The sequence below is a fragment of the Mesoplodon densirostris genome, chromosome X, assembly GCF_025265405.1.
Source record: "Mesoplodon densirostris isolate mMesDen1 chromosome X, mMesDen1 primary haplotype, whole genome shotgun sequence".
Taxonomy (NCBI): domain Eukaryota; kingdom Metazoa; phylum Chordata; class Mammalia; order Artiodactyla; family Ziphiidae; genus Mesoplodon; species Mesoplodon densirostris.
In genome coordinates this window covers 67,886,284-67,907,721 of record NC_082681.1, presented here as the reverse complement: position 1 = coordinate 67,907,721, position 21,438 = coordinate 67,886,284, and the positions used below count along the sequence as shown (strand labels likewise).

General features: G+C 33.1%; 1 protein-coding gene across 2 annotated transcripts in view; it reads right to left on the bottom strand.

The window, feature by feature from the left end:
• Nucleotides 1–21,438, bottom strand: part of RPS6KA6 (ribosomal protein S6 kinase A6) — a 161,534-nt gene that overhangs the window by 47,135 nt on the left and 92,961 nt on the right. For both annotated transcript variants that reach the window (XM_060086685.1, XM_060086684.1), the window contains exons 7-14: nt 14,287–14,393; nt 13,956–13,993; nt 6,678–6,820; nt 4,008–4,078; nt 3,683–3,771; nt 2,608–2,666; nt 817–919; nt 55–185 (exon numbers count right to left, since the gene is read on the bottom strand). In XM_060086685.1, the coding sequence (XP_059942668.1) occupies nt 55–185; nt 817–919; nt 2,608–2,666; nt 3,683–3,771; nt 4,008–4,078; nt 6,678–6,820; nt 13,956–13,993; nt 14,287–14,393 (741 nt within the window). The remainder of the gene's footprint in view (nt 1–54; nt 186–816; nt 920–2,607; nt 2,667–3,682; nt 3,772–4,007; nt 4,079–6,677; nt 6,821–13,955; nt 13,994–14,286; nt 14,394–21,438) is intronic.

Below are 21,438 nucleotides of genomic sequence, written 5' to 3'. Positions count from 1 at the left end.
CAATAACTGAAAGAAATAATTATCCCCAATCTGAATAATCTAAGTGGAATTTACCTGAACAATTGGTAATACATTTGCACTTGTTATCGGAGTGATTTTATATTCTTCTGCAATAGAAGTTGCAACAAAGCTGAATCCTTTGAAGAGTTGATGAGCATTAGCACTAGCTGGCAAACCAGGAGAATCTAATGTCCAAATAATTATGTTTAATTAGAACTACACAGAATTTTATGATATGAAATGTCAACATTTCTTTGAATATAAAGGAAACCATTAAATGTTATCATCAGACATACTATATTAGGTATTTGATTTATTTTATATTATCTGTTTCCCCATACTATTATGCAAGCTCCATGTAGATTATAATTTTTATCTGCTCTGTTCACTTCTGCACCGTCACTGCTTAGTACATAGTAGGTATTCAATATTTGTTGAATGAATGTATGAAACAGATGCCAATAAAAGTAAACCTCATTAAATTCTAAACTATAAGAGTCAGAGTGATATATCTCATATCTTACCTCTTACTCCCATCCTCTAATGCATTAGCATGCCAAAAAACTTTTAAAGTAAGAAAAAAGGAAAACGTTCACCCTTTGCTCTAGTCTCTGCTTCCCTAGTAAATATTTCCCGTGTAAAGCCTCTACTTGAAAAGTGTCCAAGCAGTGCTGTATATAGGATCCACACTTACACACAGGGCAAACCACCCTCTGCAAACTTACAATTCTTTTAGTTTTTACCTAAGAATCTAGCTTACTTTTTTAACCATCTAACTGAATAAAAGCCCAGATGTTACACATAAACATGCATTACCTTTAGGTGTTTTTGCAGTAAATTCAGGATCAAAACAAAAAGTATCATCTGGTTTTCCAGAAGCCGGTTTGAAAGGAGGCTGAACTTCTCTCTTATATAATTTCTAGAAGAAATAACAGAATAACACAGAAACGTATTAATACTTGAAAAATTATTAAAGCAGAACATGATATTCACAGTCCTTAACAGAAGACTCACAATTTCATAAATGAAATTTCAAAAGGCTTCAGATACCTGTTAACCAAATTCTAAATTCTAACCTGTTAACCAAATTCTGTGTATCATCTAAACTTGAGAGATAATGTACAGAACCAAATGAGACCAAGAAACACAGCAGCAATGCCACAGGTCGCATTCACGAGGAATAATTCTGTTCAGTTTTGGATTTCAAAAACTGACTTGAATTCTCACTGGTAAAATAACCATACAGAACATATCACAATGTTACCATGCAGAAATAACTAATAACATTCTAGGATATCAAAATTATTAATTAGTCTATCTCCAAGAAATATGTATTGTACCTATTTTGTTTTCACATAAAAATATGCATTAGATGCACTGTTTAGAGCTCTTTTTATGGAATTCAAAAATTTAAACTTGTCTAACAATCTAACTTCCTAAAATTTATGTTTTTGAAAGATATAAAATATCTTACAACATAACTGTTTTTTGGAAATCTACTTTTTTAAAAGCTCACAGTGAGGGAAAATTAATAGAGGATTACTTTAAAGTAATTTTCATTTATTTAAATCTGTACACATTCCACTCTTTTATTATTTAAGAGGAATAAACAAACTGTTTAGATATAAAATAATGGAAAAATAATTTCTAGTTTTTTCTAGTTAAAGAAAAAGGAAGAGCAGAGAAGCATTAGAAAAAAAAATGACAAGGGAATGCAAGGACACCGAAAGAGGGATGCACACAGATATGACAAAGGGCAGACTCCCATGCAGTATGTTCACTATGTGGCCTTACAGGTTATTAATACTATTAATGTGTTGCAGTTTTACAACTATAAAAAATAAATCAAATGCTAACTTCTGAAACCTGTTCTACAAGCCAGAAGAAATAATAATTTGGTCAGTGAATAGTGGCTCTCTACCTCTGCCTTAGAAATCAAAAGAGACACTTTTTCTTTTGGGATAATTTTCAATACCAGTGCCAGAACTAAATAATCAAAAACACTTACCTATGATGATTAATAGTACATAAAATACATAAAGCTGTGTTGTAAACAACAAGAAAAAGTGAGATTTTCTAAGAAAAGCTCATTAGTCTGGGAGTTGCAACTTAAAAAAAACTGATACATGACTTTGCAGAACTTCACAATGTTTCTGTTTTCATGTTCTCTCAAAATTTAGTAAAATACCTATATACAAAGATTTTCACTTCATAACAAATTTAATTTGTTCTAATACATGACAAAGAACCATTTGAAATTAAGTAACATCTTAGATTCTTTAGAATTCATTTTTCTGTAAGAATCTGTCCGATGATTCATCCCCCTTCTCCTTTCTCTTCTTTCCCCCACATTCCCCAACCTAGAATAGGGGAGAATATTAACCATATTTAACAGGTAAGACAAATTAGCAACAAATTTTACTACATATCATCCACACATCTACTGGTTCAAGGTAATTGCATGAAATGCTACACCTGTAGATAAAATCTCATACTAAACATAAAACAAATGGATTAAGTTTATGAGCAAAGTCCATATATTACCATTTACTCCTGAGATTTTGCTTTATTAAAGGTACTCAGTAACGAACTTTCTACTGAACTTACATTCCAGTCAATATTTGCAAAAAAAAGGTGTCTTTTGATTTCATCAACTCCTTCTGAACCTATAAAAATGGAAAGAATGTTTTTACCAGTCTGATTTTTTTTAATCTGCTTACCTGGCTTCCAGGCTATTATCTAAATAGGAGTACACACATTTCATAGATTCCCTGAAGTGAAAAGTTTACAATTTCTTATCTGATGTTTCATTAATTGGCCCTCTGAATTTAATGTAATAAAAAAAAGCTGACGTTCATGCTGAAGCACATAGGGTATCATGAAATACTAAAATGCCTTCTGAATCAAATAAAAATCATGTCTAACATAGCATTAAAATGTAAGCAATTTTCTTTTTTTTTTTTTTTTTTTTTTTGCGGTACATGGACCTCTCACTGTTGTGATCTCTCCTGTTGTGGAGCACAGGCTCCAGACGCGCAGGCTCAGTGGCCATGGCTCAAGGGCCCAGCCACTCCGTGGCATGTGGGACCTTCTTGGACCGGGGCATGAACCCGTGTCCCCTGCATCAGCAGGGGGACTCTCAACCACTGTGCCACCAGGGAAGTCCCTTCATTTTCTTCATAATTCAATTTATGATCTCATATCTATAGGCCAAATTAAAAATGCAATGAATAAAGTGACATCGAAATTTTAACACATGGACATAAACAGGATAATACGATCACATTTGGATCCAGGGAAAGGTTACTAGAAAGTAGCCAAATAATGAGCAGTTATGGAAACATAACATTTATCTTGATGAATATTGGAAGGGACCAAATAATTATCTTCAAATATCTAAAAGGATTACCTATAGAAGGGAGAATTCTGTGAATTATGTCAAAAGAGACATTCATATGATATAATGATATATATTAGAAATAATTTCTGAATAACTAGACCACTCCATTTTTAATGATGGATATAACAGAGTTTCCTGGAATTTTTGCATACATAAAACATAGAATTCTACGTATAAACACATAGCAGCAGTAAATGAACTTAGGCCAGAAAACATAAAGTTATAATTATCCTCCCAAAGCATGTAGTATATTGTTATAAAAGCTAGGAAAATAAACAATACCCAATCTATTTGCTGGATTCCGTTTGAATAACATCCTTAGAAGACTTTGTGCTTCAGCACTAAGAAACTGAGGCATTCCAAGTTTTGCTCTGGAAAAGAGGATTTCAGAAAATTTCATTTAAATCTAACCATACTTCTAAATTGATAAATCCCAAAAATAATTTTAAAGAATGCTTTCACAATGGCAAATAATGTCCCCTATATGGTGGAAGGGAATGTGACAGTGTGAAAAATGTTCTTTTGTGTCAAATGAAAACCATAACAAGTTTCTCAAAATTGAAAGCAAGGAATTTTTCCCAAAAGAAAAAAAAATGTTTACACTTACTTTAATATCATATTCATGGTCTCATTTCTGTCTTTACCTTGAAATGGCAGAGTACCAGTAAGCATTTCAAACTAAAACAAACAAAAAATACCACGAGTCAACTTAGTACAACTTAGAATTTACAATAAAATTCTTCAGGAAAAAAATCAGACTTGTAATACATGATCTTCAAATCATGCAGGATCTACATGACAGTAGGCCAAAACAGGACCAGAAAACTAGGTTGCTTAAGGAAATACACCTCTGGTACCCCACAGTATATGGGCCAAATGAGAGGTGATTTGTAGCAAATGTAACCAACCATGTTTTCAATCCTAAATTCCCCAAACCAAAGTAATATGGAAATAGACACAAGGCATTTTCTTTTAAAACAAAGATAAGCTTTTAAAACAAACATTTAACAATGAAAGGAAAGCAAAAATAAGTACTGAGCCATTTCAAATTCATATATGCTCAAGAAAGATAATCATTGTCATTCCCTTTGCTCTCCTTGAAAAAAAAAAGAAACCAAACAAGAAGCTATACACACAGATACACACACCACACACTGATATATGTATTTTAATTTGAGACAGTTGTACACAGCATAATGAAAACTTTTTCTCTAAGAGAGTTAATTGAAATGCGGATAACTAGAACATTAAATAATCGTATTTAAAAGAAAAAGTAGATCTGAAAATGAAGACCATTATAGCTCACTAGAGAGAAACATTTTTTATATCCCTAATATTTAAATCTTAAGCTTAGATTCAATAATGGCTTTGTCCTCAGTCCTCTATTCATTTATTTGAACTTACAACCTTAGTTAGCTTATACATTCAACTCTCTCCTGATGACTGATGACTCTCAAATTGATTCCAGTTTCAATCTTTCTCAATCCCCAGTTTTCCCTTCCAAATCTAAAGTAATGGTTCTCAACTGGAGCCTGAAGAGATAGGGGTAGGAGTCATAGAAAGGGAATGAAGACAAAGGGAAGTATGGTGTATGGGGATCATCCCTCTCAAGCTCCAGTCCCCTGCCCCCAAAACCTAAAGTAATGGTTCTCTCCTGGGGACTGGAGTATTAAGAGGTAGAAAGGCAAGAACAAAAAGAAAAAGAGAAGGATAGTACATTGGAATCACACCTTCCCCTCAAATAAACTATATGCTGGCTGGCAGAGTAGTTTTTTGCTGTTGCTGTTGTTGTTGTTTTTTAAGGTCTTCAGATGACTCTGATGCTCTCTCCACTGCCCTCTCCTAATTCATTACTATCAAGGGGTTAAACACTAACCCACAGTAACCTATGCAACGTGTTAAAAATAAACTATTTCCCCACTTTCAAAATCAGCTGTCCTTCCCAGCTATCTATTTTCTATTGAACTACCTTTCTTTTGATCCCCTGAAGTTTTAGAGGTATCTCTATCTTTGACCCTTCCCCTCTGCTTCATCTATGGCATTTAATCTGTTACTAAGGTCAGCCACTTCTTACCTTGAAATGTCTTTAAGATTTCCTTTTTTTTTTCATTCTATAATCTTACAACTGTCTTCTAAGGAGAAATTCTTGGTCTCCCTACTTTTACTTTCCTCCATTTGCAATCCATTTATATAATGCTACCAAGGCTAATTTTCCTAAAATACATTTTTTCTCTAATTACCATCGTGTTCAAGAATCTACAAAAGTTTCCTACCACCCAGAGAATTGCGTGCAAATCCTTATAGGCTTATAGCCTCATTTCCTCCACCTTCACCCTCATTCTCCACTACTACTCTAGTCAAACTGGTTCTCCAGGTCTTTCCTAATACTATCACAGTACTATTCTTCTTGACACACAGCTATTTGAAATTTACCATCCTTTAGGGCTTAATTTAATTCTATCTCCTCCACTTTTCTTACATCAACTTACATGAATTCTTGCCTGAACTCCTAAGGTATTTCCAGGCAGTTTATTTAGCTATTCCACTTGTTTCCCCAACCAGATAGCATGCTTTCTTAGGTCATGGAAAATGCCAAATATTGTACTTCTAGTCTGTTCCCACCCTGCTGCCCTTACCAAATCCCAGGCTTATAATAGCCACTTAATATATTGATACATCATACGGTAATTCAGTGATAAATAGGCAAAAATGGATTATCAGGCTTCTAAAGAAAACTGTATCTGATTCAATAGCTATTCATTTATCACCCTACTTAATACTACAAATTCTATGCTTAATCTTATACCAAATCAGTCAGTCCATATGCTCATTATGCTAGATACTGTGGGAGATTATAAGTAGTAGAAGACAGGATTGCTCTCCTTAAGAGGTTTACAATCTTTCTAGGGACATGCTTGAAAAAATGTGACAATAAGATAATATACCATAAGGTGCTAAATTCTGTGATACCTACTTAAAATACCATGTAACTACTAAACACAGTATTCTGAAATATAAAATATGGTAGGCCTTTATCTAAGTTTTAAATTTGAATAACTTATAAAAGAATGCTGCCATTTACCTTTTAATCTAGCAACTAAAAGAAATCAGAACACCAAAACCCTAATTTTTATTGTTTAACAGCTAGCCAATCAAGTTTTTTAACAGTCATGAACTTGAGAACCCTATTCTCACCTAACACATCCCAACACTCAGATTAAAATTCTAAACAATACTAATTGTATATTGGCATAATTAAAAAAAAAACACTACTTACCATAAGTACACCATATGACCACCAATCAGCACTCTGGGAATGACCTCTTCTATTTACTACTTCAGGAGCCATATACTCCACTGTACCACAAAATGAGTAAGCCTTCTTTTCCTGATCTACTGATTCCTTGCTGAGTCCAAAATCTATAATAACAATATTACACAAAAACATATCTGAAGATCTGCAGAAAATAGAAAATACGAAAAGAAACTAAACTATGAATTAAACCTACTCATGATGGCCTACAATTACCATTAAGAAAGCTCCTTACCATTAAGAGACCAGTAATAGAAAGCAACCTGTACTTTATAATACTCTTTTGGAGCATTTAAAATTGCTCAGTTAAACCTCATCCTCAAAATACATGTTTTCATGTCTATACAGGAATATGATTCAACAATTTTGAAAGGTCAACAATTTTGAAAGGACAACAATTAAATCAACACTGTCATAGTGATCTAATTTTTAAAACAGACTAAGACAAAAAAAGATAGTAATTTGCACTTTTTAAAATATTAGAAAAGCAAGTTTTGCTTTGGTTTTGGTGAACTTCCATTTTGTTTATGGTCTTCAAAGAGCTAAAGGTACTGATATATAAAAATCAATCTTATTTCTATATACTAGCAATAAAAAATTGAAAGGTGAAATTTTAAAAGTACTATTTATAACACCACCAAAAATCCCTCATGAAATCCACAGGTATAAATATACAAAGTATGTATATACAAGACCTGCATGTTGAAAACTATAAACATCAATGAAAGGAATCAGAGTAGATCTAAGTAAATGGAGAGAGATACTGGTCATGATTTGGAAGATTCAATGTTGTTAAAGGTGTCAATTCTCCCTAAACTGATCTACAGAGTCAATGAAACATTAATAAAAATCCCAGCAAGATTTCTTCTGTAAAAATCAACAAGCTGAATTTAAAATTTATATAAAAAGACAAAGGAAATAGAATAGCCAAAACAATTTTGAATAAAAAAGGAAAATTCAAGGACTCACACTACCTGACTGCAATACTTACTATAAAGCTATAGTAATCAAGACAGTGTTGTACTGAAGAAAGGCTACACACACACATACATATATGAATGCAACAAAACAGTGTCCAAGAATAGACTGACATATATAGTCGGCTCTGGTATGCTTGTTTTAAAACTGCAAATTTGTTCCAATGCAATTGATACCTAACTCTTACCTTTCAGAGATTTATACCACTCCACAAACGTCCTTTGCTGTACTATTTCTGTCAAAACTGACATTTAACACTAGAGTTTTCTTGGCGAATATAACATGAATTTCAAATTTCAGCTTGGTTTATGTGCAATTTTGCCCACAAGAAATAATAGGTGAAACACTGGAAAACTGCACCTAGTTGAACTGAGCCAAGCAGAAACACATACATGCACACACCTCAAATATCTACCAGCTATTTCAGCATATCATGTGTGTTACAAGCTACTTCTGTTCACCTGTAGTATTAGAACTCCCAATTCCGGATAATTTACCTCCCACTACTTCACAATAACTTACAAACTGCAACCTTTCTGATGCCGATTGTACAAGCAAATTTCAGGATTTTGTCAAGGTAAGGTATCATATTTATTGTAGTATTTATCTATTCTTAATCAGGTAGAACATATAAAACAATGCCATCATTTTTAACAGCTTCCTATCTTTCTTTAATATGTCACTGGTTATATATTTTAGTGTTAAACCACTAACTCCATTTTCTCCATAAGTCATATTTTTACTATGCAATTATGCATAGTACAGTGATTTTTAAGATCATATGTTTTGCATTATAACAGAACTGGCTTTATATAGCCAACTGATTTTTGACAAAGATGTAAAAGCAATTCCATGGAGAAAAGGTCAGTCTTTTCAACAAATGGTGCCAGAATAATAGAATATTGATATACAAAAATCCGTCCTCATACCATACCTCATAAACATTAATTCAAAATGAATCATAGAACTAAGTGTAAAACCTGAAACTGCAAACTTTCCAAAAGAAATATAGGAGAAAATCTTTGTGAGCTTGGGTGAGGCAAGGATTTCTTAGATACAACATCAAAAGTATAATCCAGGGCTTTCCTGGTGGTGCAATGGTTAAGAATCCCCCTGCCAATGCAGGGGCCATGAGTTTGAGCCCTGGTCTGGTAAGATCCCACATGCCGCGGAGCAACTAAGCCTGTGAACCACAACTACAGAGCCTGCGCTCTAGAACCCGTGAACCACAACTACTGAAGCCCACATGCTACAACTACTGAAGCCCGTGCGCCTAGAGCCCATGCTCTGCAACAAGAGTAGCCACTGCAGTGGAAGCCCATGCACTGCAACGAAGAGTAGCCCCCGCTTGCCACAACTAGAGAAAGCCCACATGCAGCAACAAAGACCGAATGCAGACAAAAATAAATAAATAAATAATAATAAAAAATATATATATATATATTTTAAAAGTATAATCCATAAAATAAAAAAAGTTGATAACTGGATTTTATCAAAGTCAAAAAGTGCTCTTCAAAATATACTGTTCAGAAAATTAAAAAGAAGCTACAGACTGGGAAAAAATATTTGAAAATCACATATCAGATAAAGGACTTGTATTCAGAGTATATTTTTAAAAACTCAAATTCAGTAATAAGAAAACAAACAATTCAATTTTTTTAATGGATAAAAAACCTGAACAGACACTTCTCCAAAGAAATACATGAAAAGATGCTCAATGTCATCATTTGTTAGGGAAATGCAAAATAAAATCACAGCGAGATACTACTCTATGCCATTAACTAGAGCTAAAATTAAAAAAAAAAATTACTGACAATACCAAGTAATGGCATGGATGCAGAGCAACTGGAACTCTCATACATCACTGATGGGTATGCAAAATGGTAAAAGCACTTTGGAAAACAGTTTGGAGGTTTCTCATTAAGTTAAACACACACTTCCCATATGATCAACCAATCCCACCACTTTGGTATTTACTGATGTGAAATAAAAATTTATGTTCACATAAAACCTGTACAAAAATATTTCTAGTTGCTTTATTTGTCACTGTCAAAAACAGGAAACAACCCAAATGCCCTTTAATTGGGGATTGGATAAACAAACCATGTTACCACCATAAAATGGAATACTACTCAGCAATAAAAAAAGAAATTACTGATACACACAACAATATAGATGAATCTCAAATGCACTATACTAAATAAATAAAGCCAGATTCAAAAGACTATATACTGTCTTCCTATTTATATTATTTTGTGGAAAAGGCAAAACTATAGGGCCAGAAAGCAGATTGGTGGTTTTCAAGGGGTAAAGGGAGAATTGACTTATAATGGGGAAATTCTGGGGGGTGAGGGACCTTTTTTATATCTTGATGCTGACTGTATGCATTTGTCAAAGTTTGCAGAACTATACACAAAAAAGTAACTTAAAAAAATAAACTTTTGTATTTTGAGGCAACTGCAGACTCACACGCAATTATGTGAAATACTACAGAGATCCTATTTACCCTTTAGCCAGTCTCCCCCATGGTATTATCTTATAAAGCTATATTACAACATCAAAACCACAATAATGACAATGATGCAGTCAAGATACAAATTAGTTCCATTATCACGAGAATCTGAACAATGAGTTTTACTCTATGTAAATTATACCTTAATTCTATAAATGAAACAATTATAAGCCTTATACTTCTCTTTTAAAATAAAATACAATATTAATACTTAATTTTAGGGCCCCTTGAAACTTATTTTCTAACCATACTCAATATTTTCATTTTAAAATTACTTATTCTTGTATAATAACTGAAGGCATTGATTTTCAACATAATTTTTAAAATTCTTTTCAATGTACTATGCTCTTTCTCCACATTCTAAGGCTTTTAAACTCTGCAATTCCATTTCAAAATTAAATTTAATGAAGCCTAGTCTCTGAGGTCAGTTCAGCTGAATATAACAACATACCTTGTAGAGAAGAACACTGGCTTCTTTGGCCATTCCACAGAGAAGGAAGAAGGGAAGAGAATTTTCTTATCCTCTGTTACCTTTCAGAGATTTACACCACTCCATAAAGGTCCTTTGCTGTACTATTTCTGACAAAACTGACATTTAACACTAGAATTTGCTCAGCAATCAACTGACAAAAATTGTTACAATAATAAGAGTTAGTTACAAGATTAAATAAGACATATGTTAATCAGTGGTTTTTCCAAACCACTAATTTGAAAAGAAAATGTAGAAATCAGCTATATAAAGGGTTTTTGGCGGGGGAGTGAGATATACCTTTGTTTCCTTAAATGACTCTTTTAAAGACTCTAAATTTTAAAAGCATGTCCAAAACACAACACTTTTATGAGTATCTACTACATGTAAAAGTAATTCCAGTGACTAATTTTCAGAGAGCCATAAAAATTACTTAAAACTATTTTCTTATGTATACATTTTTTTCTTAAATATTCAGCTCAAGTACTGTGTGATTTAATTTCTGACACTGTATATTTTATCTTCCCTCTCTTTATAAAAATTACTTCTGAATTATGTCCCTCAGAAGTGATTCTGGCAACTCCAGATTCCCTTTCCCACCCAGGTTTGTGATACTCTTACACCCATCCTTGTCCAAATGCCCTGACCCTCCACATCAATAGCACCCTCTCCTCACACTATATTCCCAGTTCTGGCCTCTCCTGCCTTTTCATTTACAGGACTGTGTTGTTAATTGAGTTAATGTCTCAGAGAAATTAGATCCTTTGCCTAAAATGAGAACCTGAAGGGCTCCCAGGAAGTACTACACGTGACTCAGCACATTTACCAGACTGGCCAAAGCATGCAAACTTGAACAAGGAAAACTGAATTCAGGAAGAGACAGCTGTGGAACCTTCCTGTCTGCTTCTAAGAAGATGCCAACGTGACCTGTGCTTCCTCTACAAATTCCACAGGCTGTGATAGAAATGAATAACATAGTTCACCAAATAAACCAAAAGAATAACCTTAGTTCATCGAGCAAATAGTACTCGATGATAGTATTCAAAATGGAAGGAAGGAGATAGGAAGAGAAGGAGGGAAAAAAGGAAGGGAAGGAAGGAGGAAAAAGGCATAGCAGGTAAGAAAGGAAGAAAAAGAAAAAGAAAGGAAGAATAAAAAGAAAAATAAATTGAAGAATGAAAAAAAATGAAATGTCTTAAAACACTTGCTATGAATGGTCACACTTTAACCAATCTTACTGGAATGTTGTGAGGTTAAATCCATAAATTTATTATTCATTACAAGACTTTGAATTCTGTTATAATCATGAAACTGTAAATTATCTAATATTTATCATTCTGTACTTTCTTTAAAGAAATATAGGTGTCACTTTAAAGGAAAATAGATTAAATTGTATAAAAATATATATAAATCACAGTTTCTTCCTGTCACAAGCCTTGTGTACCTTGTTTATAAATTAACATTGACTCTAACTACTCTTTACTCCTCATCCAGTTTAAGCCCAAAAGGTGTAAAAGCAGAATTCATATTATAAGGCTAAATATAAAACAAGTTGACATCATTATTCACCCAATTAACCTTAATGTAGAAGAGAGATATAGGTAGAATTTATTCTACTTTTTCCCCACCCATGACAAAACAGGCATAACTTATTAAGAAAAATGAAAAGAATTAAACTCTAATTAGCTTTGCAACTAAAGATTGATTGTTGTAAAATAAAAATTATGTATTATATAAAATTTCAAAACTCTAATCTTCTCTTCATATTTCTCTTGCTTGTCCTCTTTGAATCTCTTTAAATCTGCTTTGCTTCTTTCATATATTAGAAAGAGGATCAGGCTATGAATCAAAAAATATTTACTAAACTTTACTTGAACTTTGTCACATTTACTTGAGCTTTCAAGTTAACAACTTCATATTTTATTTTTACATTGAAGTAGTATACTTAGGAATTTAAAGCAACTTACCTTTAAAGTGTACTGGTCCAAAATTCTCTGTAAAGACCACATCTTCATTTAATCTCTGTTTTAACATTTTCATAATTAAATACAGAATTTACTATCTATATAAAACATAAATAACCTTTTGAGATTGGCTCACTCAACACAATGCCCTTGAGTCCATCCAAGTTGCTGCATATATCAAGAGTTATTTCCTTTTTATTGCTGGGTAGTATTCCATTGCATAGATGTATCACAGTTTGTTTATCCATTCACTCTCTGAAGGACATTTGGGACATTTCCAGCCTTGGGCTATTACAAACAGAGCTGCTATGAAAATTCATGTTTAGGTATTTTGTGTGCATGTAAGTATTTATTTCTCTAGGATAAATGTCCAAGTATGTGACTACTGTACAGTTCAATTATATCATATTCTTAAAATAACAAACTTAGAGATATAGAACAGATAAGTGGTTGCCAGGACTTAGGGAAGGTGGGAAGGGTGACTATAAATGGGCAACACAGGAGAGTTCTTTTGTGGTTGTAGATCAGTTTTGCTTATTGATTTTGGTGATGGTATTTGACTCTACATATGTGAATAAAATGTCATGGAAATATACACAAAGACAAACAAAAAAATGAATAAGTGCAAAAACTGGTGAAATCCAAGTAAAGTATATAGTCTAGTTAGTTGTAACTGTACCTATCAATTTCCTGGGTTTGATAATGCACTGTAATTTTGTAAAATGTCACCATTGGGGAAAGCTGGGTGATGGTGCACAGGACCTCTTGGTACTATTTTTGCAACTTATGGTGAGTCTATAATTATTTGAAAATTAAAGGGCTTTTATAATGATATAATAAGGATACTTTATGCATAAGAGTCCTGTGAAAATTAGCAGTGTTTCACATACAGTAAACACTCAACATTCAAAATAAAGTAAAATAAAATGTGTTTTTACAAAAGAAAGAATAAAATGAACCTCTTATTATGAAACACTTGGTTCAGAAATTTATAATTCACTACATTTCAAATGTGATAACTACTTATGATAAATCTTTCAGCCTAGACTGAAATAAAAATGATGTGATTTTACCTAGAAAACCAAATGTCATTTCTTAATGAGGACAGTGACTCTACCATATAATTTCTTGGTATTACAATTAGAGCATGTTGTGAGTTATCTTATTTACCCTTTAAATGAATTTTAGTTCACCAAAGAAATAAACAAACTGCAAATTAAATCAAGAAAGAGGGAAAAAAACAGGCTTAGACAAATATATATATTAAAATAACAAAAAATATAAAACAGGCTTAGGGTAGAATAAGAAAATTTGCATACCTGTTAACTTGATATGTCCTATTTCATCAAGCAAAATGCTGTAAATCAAAATTCACATTCAAAAACGTGGGATAAAATATTTTTACATAAAACATTTACATAAAAATCATCATAAAAGAGGTCAATATCTATTTGATATACTGGAAAATTTTGAAATGACTAATTTAAAATCAATGGGTATCTTATGAAGATTACTTTTTAAAGTAAGTTTCATATAACTGTATAATTCACATATATTTTCATATAATCTTTAAAGTAAAAGACTAAATGGAGAAAAAAGTAGTTATAGAAATACTGGTAACAGGGATACATAAAGAGAATATAGCTTTACTTTTCTGGCTTCAGGTCTCTATATACAATTCCTAATCGGTGCAGATGATCCAAAGCAAGGGCCAGTTCTGCAAGGTAGAATTTCACATCTTCCTCTGTAAACAGAACCTAGAATAAAATAATAATTTACCATTTTGTTTTTTTAATGTTGTATTTATTTAAATTTTCTTCTTTAAAAACCAGTAAACAGACAAATCTAGGCAAACAAGAAAATAAAAGAAGTATATAGATGGAACTAAACTATTTAAGAATCCTACTCAGACTTCCCTGGTGGCACAGTGGTTAAGAACCCGCCTGCCAATGCAGGGGAAACAGGTTGGAGCCCTGGTCAGGGAAGATCCTACATGCCATGGAGCAACTAAGCCAGTGTGCCACAACCACTGTGCCTGCGCTCTAAAGCCCGCAAGCCACAACTACTGAGCCCATGTGCGGCAGCTACTGAAGCCCACATGCCTGAAGCCCGCGTGCCTAAAGCCCGTGCTCTGCAACCAGAGAAGCCACCATAATGAGAAGTCTGTGCACCGCAGCGAAGAGTAGCCCTCGCTTGCTGCAACTATGAGAAAGCCCGCATGCAGCAACGAAGACCCAACACAGCCAAAAAATAAAAGTAAATAAATTAATTAAAATAAATAAATAAATAAATAATATACTGAAAACTTAAAAAAAAAAACCTTCTCTTCAACATTAACCATTTTAATGTAGATATTCCTAAAACATATTATGTAGCTTGCATATCTTTTTACCCTGAATGTACTGCACAGGATTTACCTTTTTAAAAATAACTTAATGTCATAATTCGGTTATTATATTTAGTACACTACTATATAGGGATGCTCTCAGGATCTTTGCAGTATATTAGATATTTTGTTTTAGCATTGGTAATTCCACTATTTCTACTATTTTCTCTTTCACTGTCTACTATCACTTCTCAGGAATTTTGCTTTCAGCAGCTCTACTAACCTAAAAGCTTCAATTATACCAACATAAGTTGTCGAATTAGTAACTCATATTAAACACGGTTCTAAACCCAATCTCTGGCCTAAGGGGTAGCTCCAGGACTCTTCTGCTAGTAGAATACATGAACTTAAAGGCACTGAATTCCTCAATCTTTTTCTGCCTGGGAACACAGGTGCTATGATGAAGTGAAAAGTGCACTGGACTTGGAATTAGAATTAGCAGTGTAATGTTTGACATTTCACTTAGCCCTCGGGGCTTCAGTTTCCAAATCTGTAAAATAAGGATAATAGTATCTGCTACATCTACTTAACAAGGTTGTTTTAAGAGTCAGCTTAGTTTATGTGGGAAAAAAAAAAAAAAACCTTTGTAAATTGTAAAATCCTATGTGTGTAACCATGAGGTATTATTGTTATAGGTTTATGTCTATATTCATTCACAATTAAGTGTTAATTTACACACAAAATTGGGCATTACTCAACCATTAGATGTAATTGTTAAGATTTATCAAGGGCTTCCAATTGGCAAAACAAATAACTTGTCTAGAAATTGGTTATTTTCATTAAAGAAATATCTAGATTATTAGGAAACCTCAAAATTTTAATGAAATATCAAAAAATCTTAAAACTGGCTTACCCACTTAGAATTATGGCCACTGAATTATATTATGCAGACTCAGGTACTAGTAAAATTTCTGAGAATGAGCAATGAAAGATAAATTTTGATATTACATCCACTTTTTAAAATGATCTATAGAAAAACAACGATTGTTCATTATCTAAGTTTCAGAAGAATTCATTTGAATATTATAATGGTAAAAGTATAAGAACATCATTTTCACTTGGCATTTTATTAAGAAGAAAAACAGATGTTACCTATTTCACTTCTGAGGAAGGCTAATCAAAACGTTCATGGAAACTTAACACAAAAGAAAACCCTAAACAAAAATCTTTCAAACGCTAAAAGAAGAAAACTGCTTAATTTACAGTTTATGACAAGCATATTAACTTGTCATGAAATTGTCTCTGAGGAAAGCTTCATGATGGACACAAATAAGAAACTTATTAAGTAACTATCACGTGCCAGCCACTTTTCATTATGTTATTACAATCTTCTAAACAACCCTATGAGGTAGGTATTATCACCACCTTACATATGGAGACTCAGAGTGATAAAGTAACTTGCCTAGAAAAACACAGTAAGAAGCAGGCAGGACTTGAACTCAGAAAGAATTATCCCTAAGAACTACCTCTTCCCCAGAAGCCACTTCTGCCATATGTTATGTTACAACATTTTAAGTTTCAGGTTCACTACCATTAATGCTTTTCTATTCACTAATTATCCTGAGTCTCCCCCTAAATAAAAATCATCTAAAACCCCAGCACCGTGAGGTAAGGACTGCTAGTCTTTCTGTCTGCTCTTCAAGTCGTTCACGTATGTATGTATGAAGGTGTGTGTTTTAACATATTTGAGATCACACTACATAAACTATTTAGTGGCCTCCTTTTCCCCCACTTAATATTATATTATAGGCATTCGTCTATATCTTTAACTTATTAATAAAGAGTTGTCAATAGCTGTACAATCTCAACATACTAATTTACTATAATTTATCTAATGTTCATTTAGGTTATTTCCAGTTTTTCACTATTATAAATAACTCTGTAATATGCATACATATTTTTGATATTTATGGTTATTTCCCTAAAATGGATTTCTGAGAAATAAGAAAGCAAATACTAGGCAGTCAAGGAGAATAAATAGTCCAAGACTCTCGACATACGGAACAAAATTATTTGTCAAAGGGTTACAATAACTTACACTCCCATCAGCAGCTTATGAAAGCATTTGTCTCACCACATCCATGATAGCATTGAGTATACCCTTTTAAAATATATTTTCTAATTTGATATACAAAACTGTAATCAATTGTTCTGATTCTTAGGCTATATAATTTTCCATGTCTAGTGGACTTTCTATTTTTTTAGTGAATTATCAGCAATGTTTTTTCCTATCTTCCATTATTTACTTACTGTTTTTTCAATTGGTACAGGCCCTTTAAATATTAAAAATGTCAGTCCTCCATCATATTACTTGTAAATATTTTCCCCACTTTGTGCTGGTTTTTGATGTTCAGTAATTCTTAATTTTATGTAGTCAAATTTATATATAATTTCTGTATGATTTTACTTCATTACTTTAATGATTTAGGAGACCCCCATTCAATAGTCAACTACACATTCAGTTGCATTTTCTTTTAGGATGAGAAGTTTTCAAGATTTAGTTCTTTAATGTAAGTAAGATTTATCTTTGTATGTGTTAGTGGTAACAATTTAAAATGTTTTTTTTTTCTTTCTGAAATTTCTAACCAATTTCTCATATATGGTTTACTGAACAATCAATCTCTTTGCCATTAACTTGTGATTCTTCCTCTATTATAATAATATATGGTAAGTCATATATACCAGAATATTCCTGGACTATACAGTATGTTTCTAATCTTGTGTTGAGACTGTGATGGTTTGCTTATAGCAGTAGCTTTATAAAGTTTTAAACAAGAGGTAGGGCAAGGAAATGGTGATCTTTATTTTCAAAATGTCTTAGTTCTTTTCACTTATTTACTTTTCCAAGCACGCTGATAAAATCATCTGTCAATTTCAAACAAGAATTCCTATTGGGACTTTGTTTGAAATTTTGTTAAGTCTACAAATTAATTCTGGAAGAACTGGAAGCTTTATAATTCTCAGCCATTCATCTCATTGTATTTTCTTGACATTAGCAAAATATGGTATGATCTAAGAGGTGTGTGTGTGTGTGTGTGTTTGTGAGGAGAGAAATTTGGGGAGGTGCCATTCCCTTTAAAATATATATGACATACATTATAAATTTCTTTAACAAATACAAAAATGTATTTTTAAAAGTCTTTTTCTAAGGCATAAAGAGTAAGTTCTCATTTTTGATGATATAGCAGTTTTTTGTACATACACATGAAGTATAACCAATAAAAACTTATTAATAAGCTGTCTATAGAAGTAACCATTAAATCATTTCTTAGCAGTCTGTTCAATGAATATATGAATTTATTGTCTTTTGGGAAATGCATTTAAAATGCTTGTTCTTACCTAATATTCCAGACTTAGGAATCAAAACTTACTGACTGCATCTCTGTGCTAGTATGGGTTTAGATAGTCCCACATCGAGAATGGAGGTCTGAAGAGTTTAAAAGAAAATTAGAAATGACTACAAGTAAGAATTTCTCAAACATATTCTTCACACTTCTACAATCTAACACAAGAAATCATGAATACTTGTTATACTATTGTCCCTCTGTGTCTTGGAACCAGCTTTTAATAAGGTCCTTTAAAGACACTCTGGGAAGGGGGTCCTAGACAGACCCTATCACATACTGAACTCTGTTCTAGAGTAAAGAATATACCAAGGTCACAGTCTATGTTCATGCATGGAATGTTCTATACTGGAGGTAGACAGGTAGAGGTAGACAGGGAGACAGGTCATAGCCACTTAAGCACTAGCTAGCATCCCAGAATCACAATGCTCCTTTCTCACAGCAAGTTCTAGAATTCTGAGAATCAAGAGTAGTTTTCCCATATTTTAATTCTGGAAGTGAAACGTTGAACCACTATCACCCAATTAAAATTCTACTCCCAGACTACCGCTTCAAGACAAAATGAGGTAGACAAAGACAGGATTTAATTTCCCATCTGAAACAACTAAAACACAGGACAAAATATATGAAATGACACTTTTCAAGACACTGGACATCAGGCAACAAAGGACAGTGAATATTGAGAGATGGAAACAGCCCTACAACTGTCCTAGCTCACTACCTGGAAAGAGTTCTTAAGCACCAATGCAAGGAGGGCAAAGTCAGGCCACAGCCTGGAAGGCTCCTGAGTTGATGAGATGGAGCTGAGAGAGTGGGGAGACCAGAAGGACAGAATTCACAAGATAGAGTACAGAAGGGAGAATTACAGAGAGAGAACTGTAGAGTTATGTAGATGGTCTGTCTCAAGTATTCAGCAGAGAAATGCTCAGCACATGTGAGTGAGGAAACCTGAGCCAGAATAATAACCAATGGAAGTATTAGAGGGACTAATCCATGGAACTCACACAGGGCCAGGAATAGTTCCTATTACCTCCACACAGAAGAGAAAACCTCATAATTCACAGGGCACTGGACAGAGTAATCAGATGCTTCACAGTGGTGTAAAATCATCCCGATTAGACACTGTTCTGGTCCAGTTTAACAATCTGAAATAAACTAGTTCCACACAAATTCCAGAACAAAGTTCAATAATAATTATAGGAATACAAAAATATCCATCACCTAACAAGGTGAATTTCAGGATGTCTGTCATCCAATGAAGAATTCCCAATCATGGATCTAAAGAAACTACTTGAGCCCAGGAAAAGAACAACCCTAAAAGATTTTTTAAAAGGAATTCACAGAACTCACAAAGGACCAGGATAAGTCCTGTACCAAACAGTGAGAGTGAAAAATCTCATAATTGATAGGCTGGTTAGAGTACTAAGAAGGGTCATGTTTCAGTATTGGGAAAAATTAATCCTAAATTCTGTTTTGGTACCGCATAACAATGGTTAAAAGCAAGACTCAACAGGTTAACTGCATCCCAGAACAAAGGTAAATACTACTTATAAGAAAACACAAGTATCTAGAGTACAAGAAAATTAAATTCATAACACCTGCCATCCAATAAAAAATGACCATACAATTATGTTGCCACTGAAGCACAAAAACAACCATAGACAATACCTAAACAAATGGGTGTGGTTGTGTCCCAATAAAACTTAATTTACAAAAAAATCAACAGGTCATATTTGGCCTGTGACTATAGATTCCTGACTCCTGAATTAAAAATTTATACTACAAACACTAAAGCAACTACTAAAATACACAACAACAAAATGTTATTTTGATAAAAAGCCAACCAAAGGTATAAAAATAAAATCATGAAAAATAATCAATTAAAAATAAGACAGCAGGGCTTCCCTGGTGGCACAGTGTTTGAGAGTCCGCCTGCCGATGCAGGGGACATGGGTTCGTGCCCCAGTCTGGGAAGATCCCACATGCCGCAGAGTGGCTAGGCCCGTGAGCCATGGCCGCTGAGCCTGCATGTCTGGAGCCTGTGCTCTGCAACGGGAGAGGCCACAACAGTGAGGGGTCCGCGTACCGCAAAAAAAAAAAAAAAAAAAAAAAGGCAGCAAAAGAGGAATAAAAGAACAAAGAACAGAAGGGACAACAACAAAAAACATGAATAGAAAGATGGAGATTCAAACCCAACCGTATCAATAGTCAGATTAAATGTAACAAGTCTGACACACCCATTAAAAAGCATAGATTTTCAGACTGTATAAAAAATAAGGACAATTATATGCTGCCTTAAGTACTGCACATTAAATATAAGGACAAATAGATTAAATAAAAATATGGAAGACAATATACTAAACTAACACTAATTTTTTTAAAAACCTGGAGTGACTGTATTAACATTGATGTAGATTTCAAAGCAAAGAACATTAGCAGGGATAAAATAAGTAATCTCATAATGACAAAGGGTCAATTCACCAAGAGGGAATGATAACCCTAAATGTTTATGCACTTAATAACAGAACTTTGAAATACATGAAGCAAAATCTGACAGAAATTCAAGAAGAAATAGATAAATCCATAATTATAGTAAAAGGTTTCAATCCCTGTCTCTCAAAAAAAATGTTAGAACATGTAGAGAAAAAATTAGGAAGAATATAGTAGACTTAATACCACTATCAACCAAATTAATCTAATCGACATTTACAGAACCTTCTACTACCCAAAAGCAGAATACAAAGTCTTCTCAAGTACACATGGAACATTTACCAAGATATACCATATACTGAAGCATAAAATAATTTAAGTGAATTTAAGAGAATTCAAGTCATACAAAGTGTGCTTTACGACTACAATAAAATTAAATTAGAAATCAATAATAGAAATTTATCTGAAAACTGCTTAAATATTTTAAATTAATTAGCATACTTCTAAATAACACATGAAACAAAGAAGAAATAAAAGGAAATTAGAAAACACGAACTAAAAGAAAATAAAAACATCACATATCAAAATTTGTGAGATGATGCTAAAGCAGTATTTAGAGGGAAACTTGTAACACTATATGCT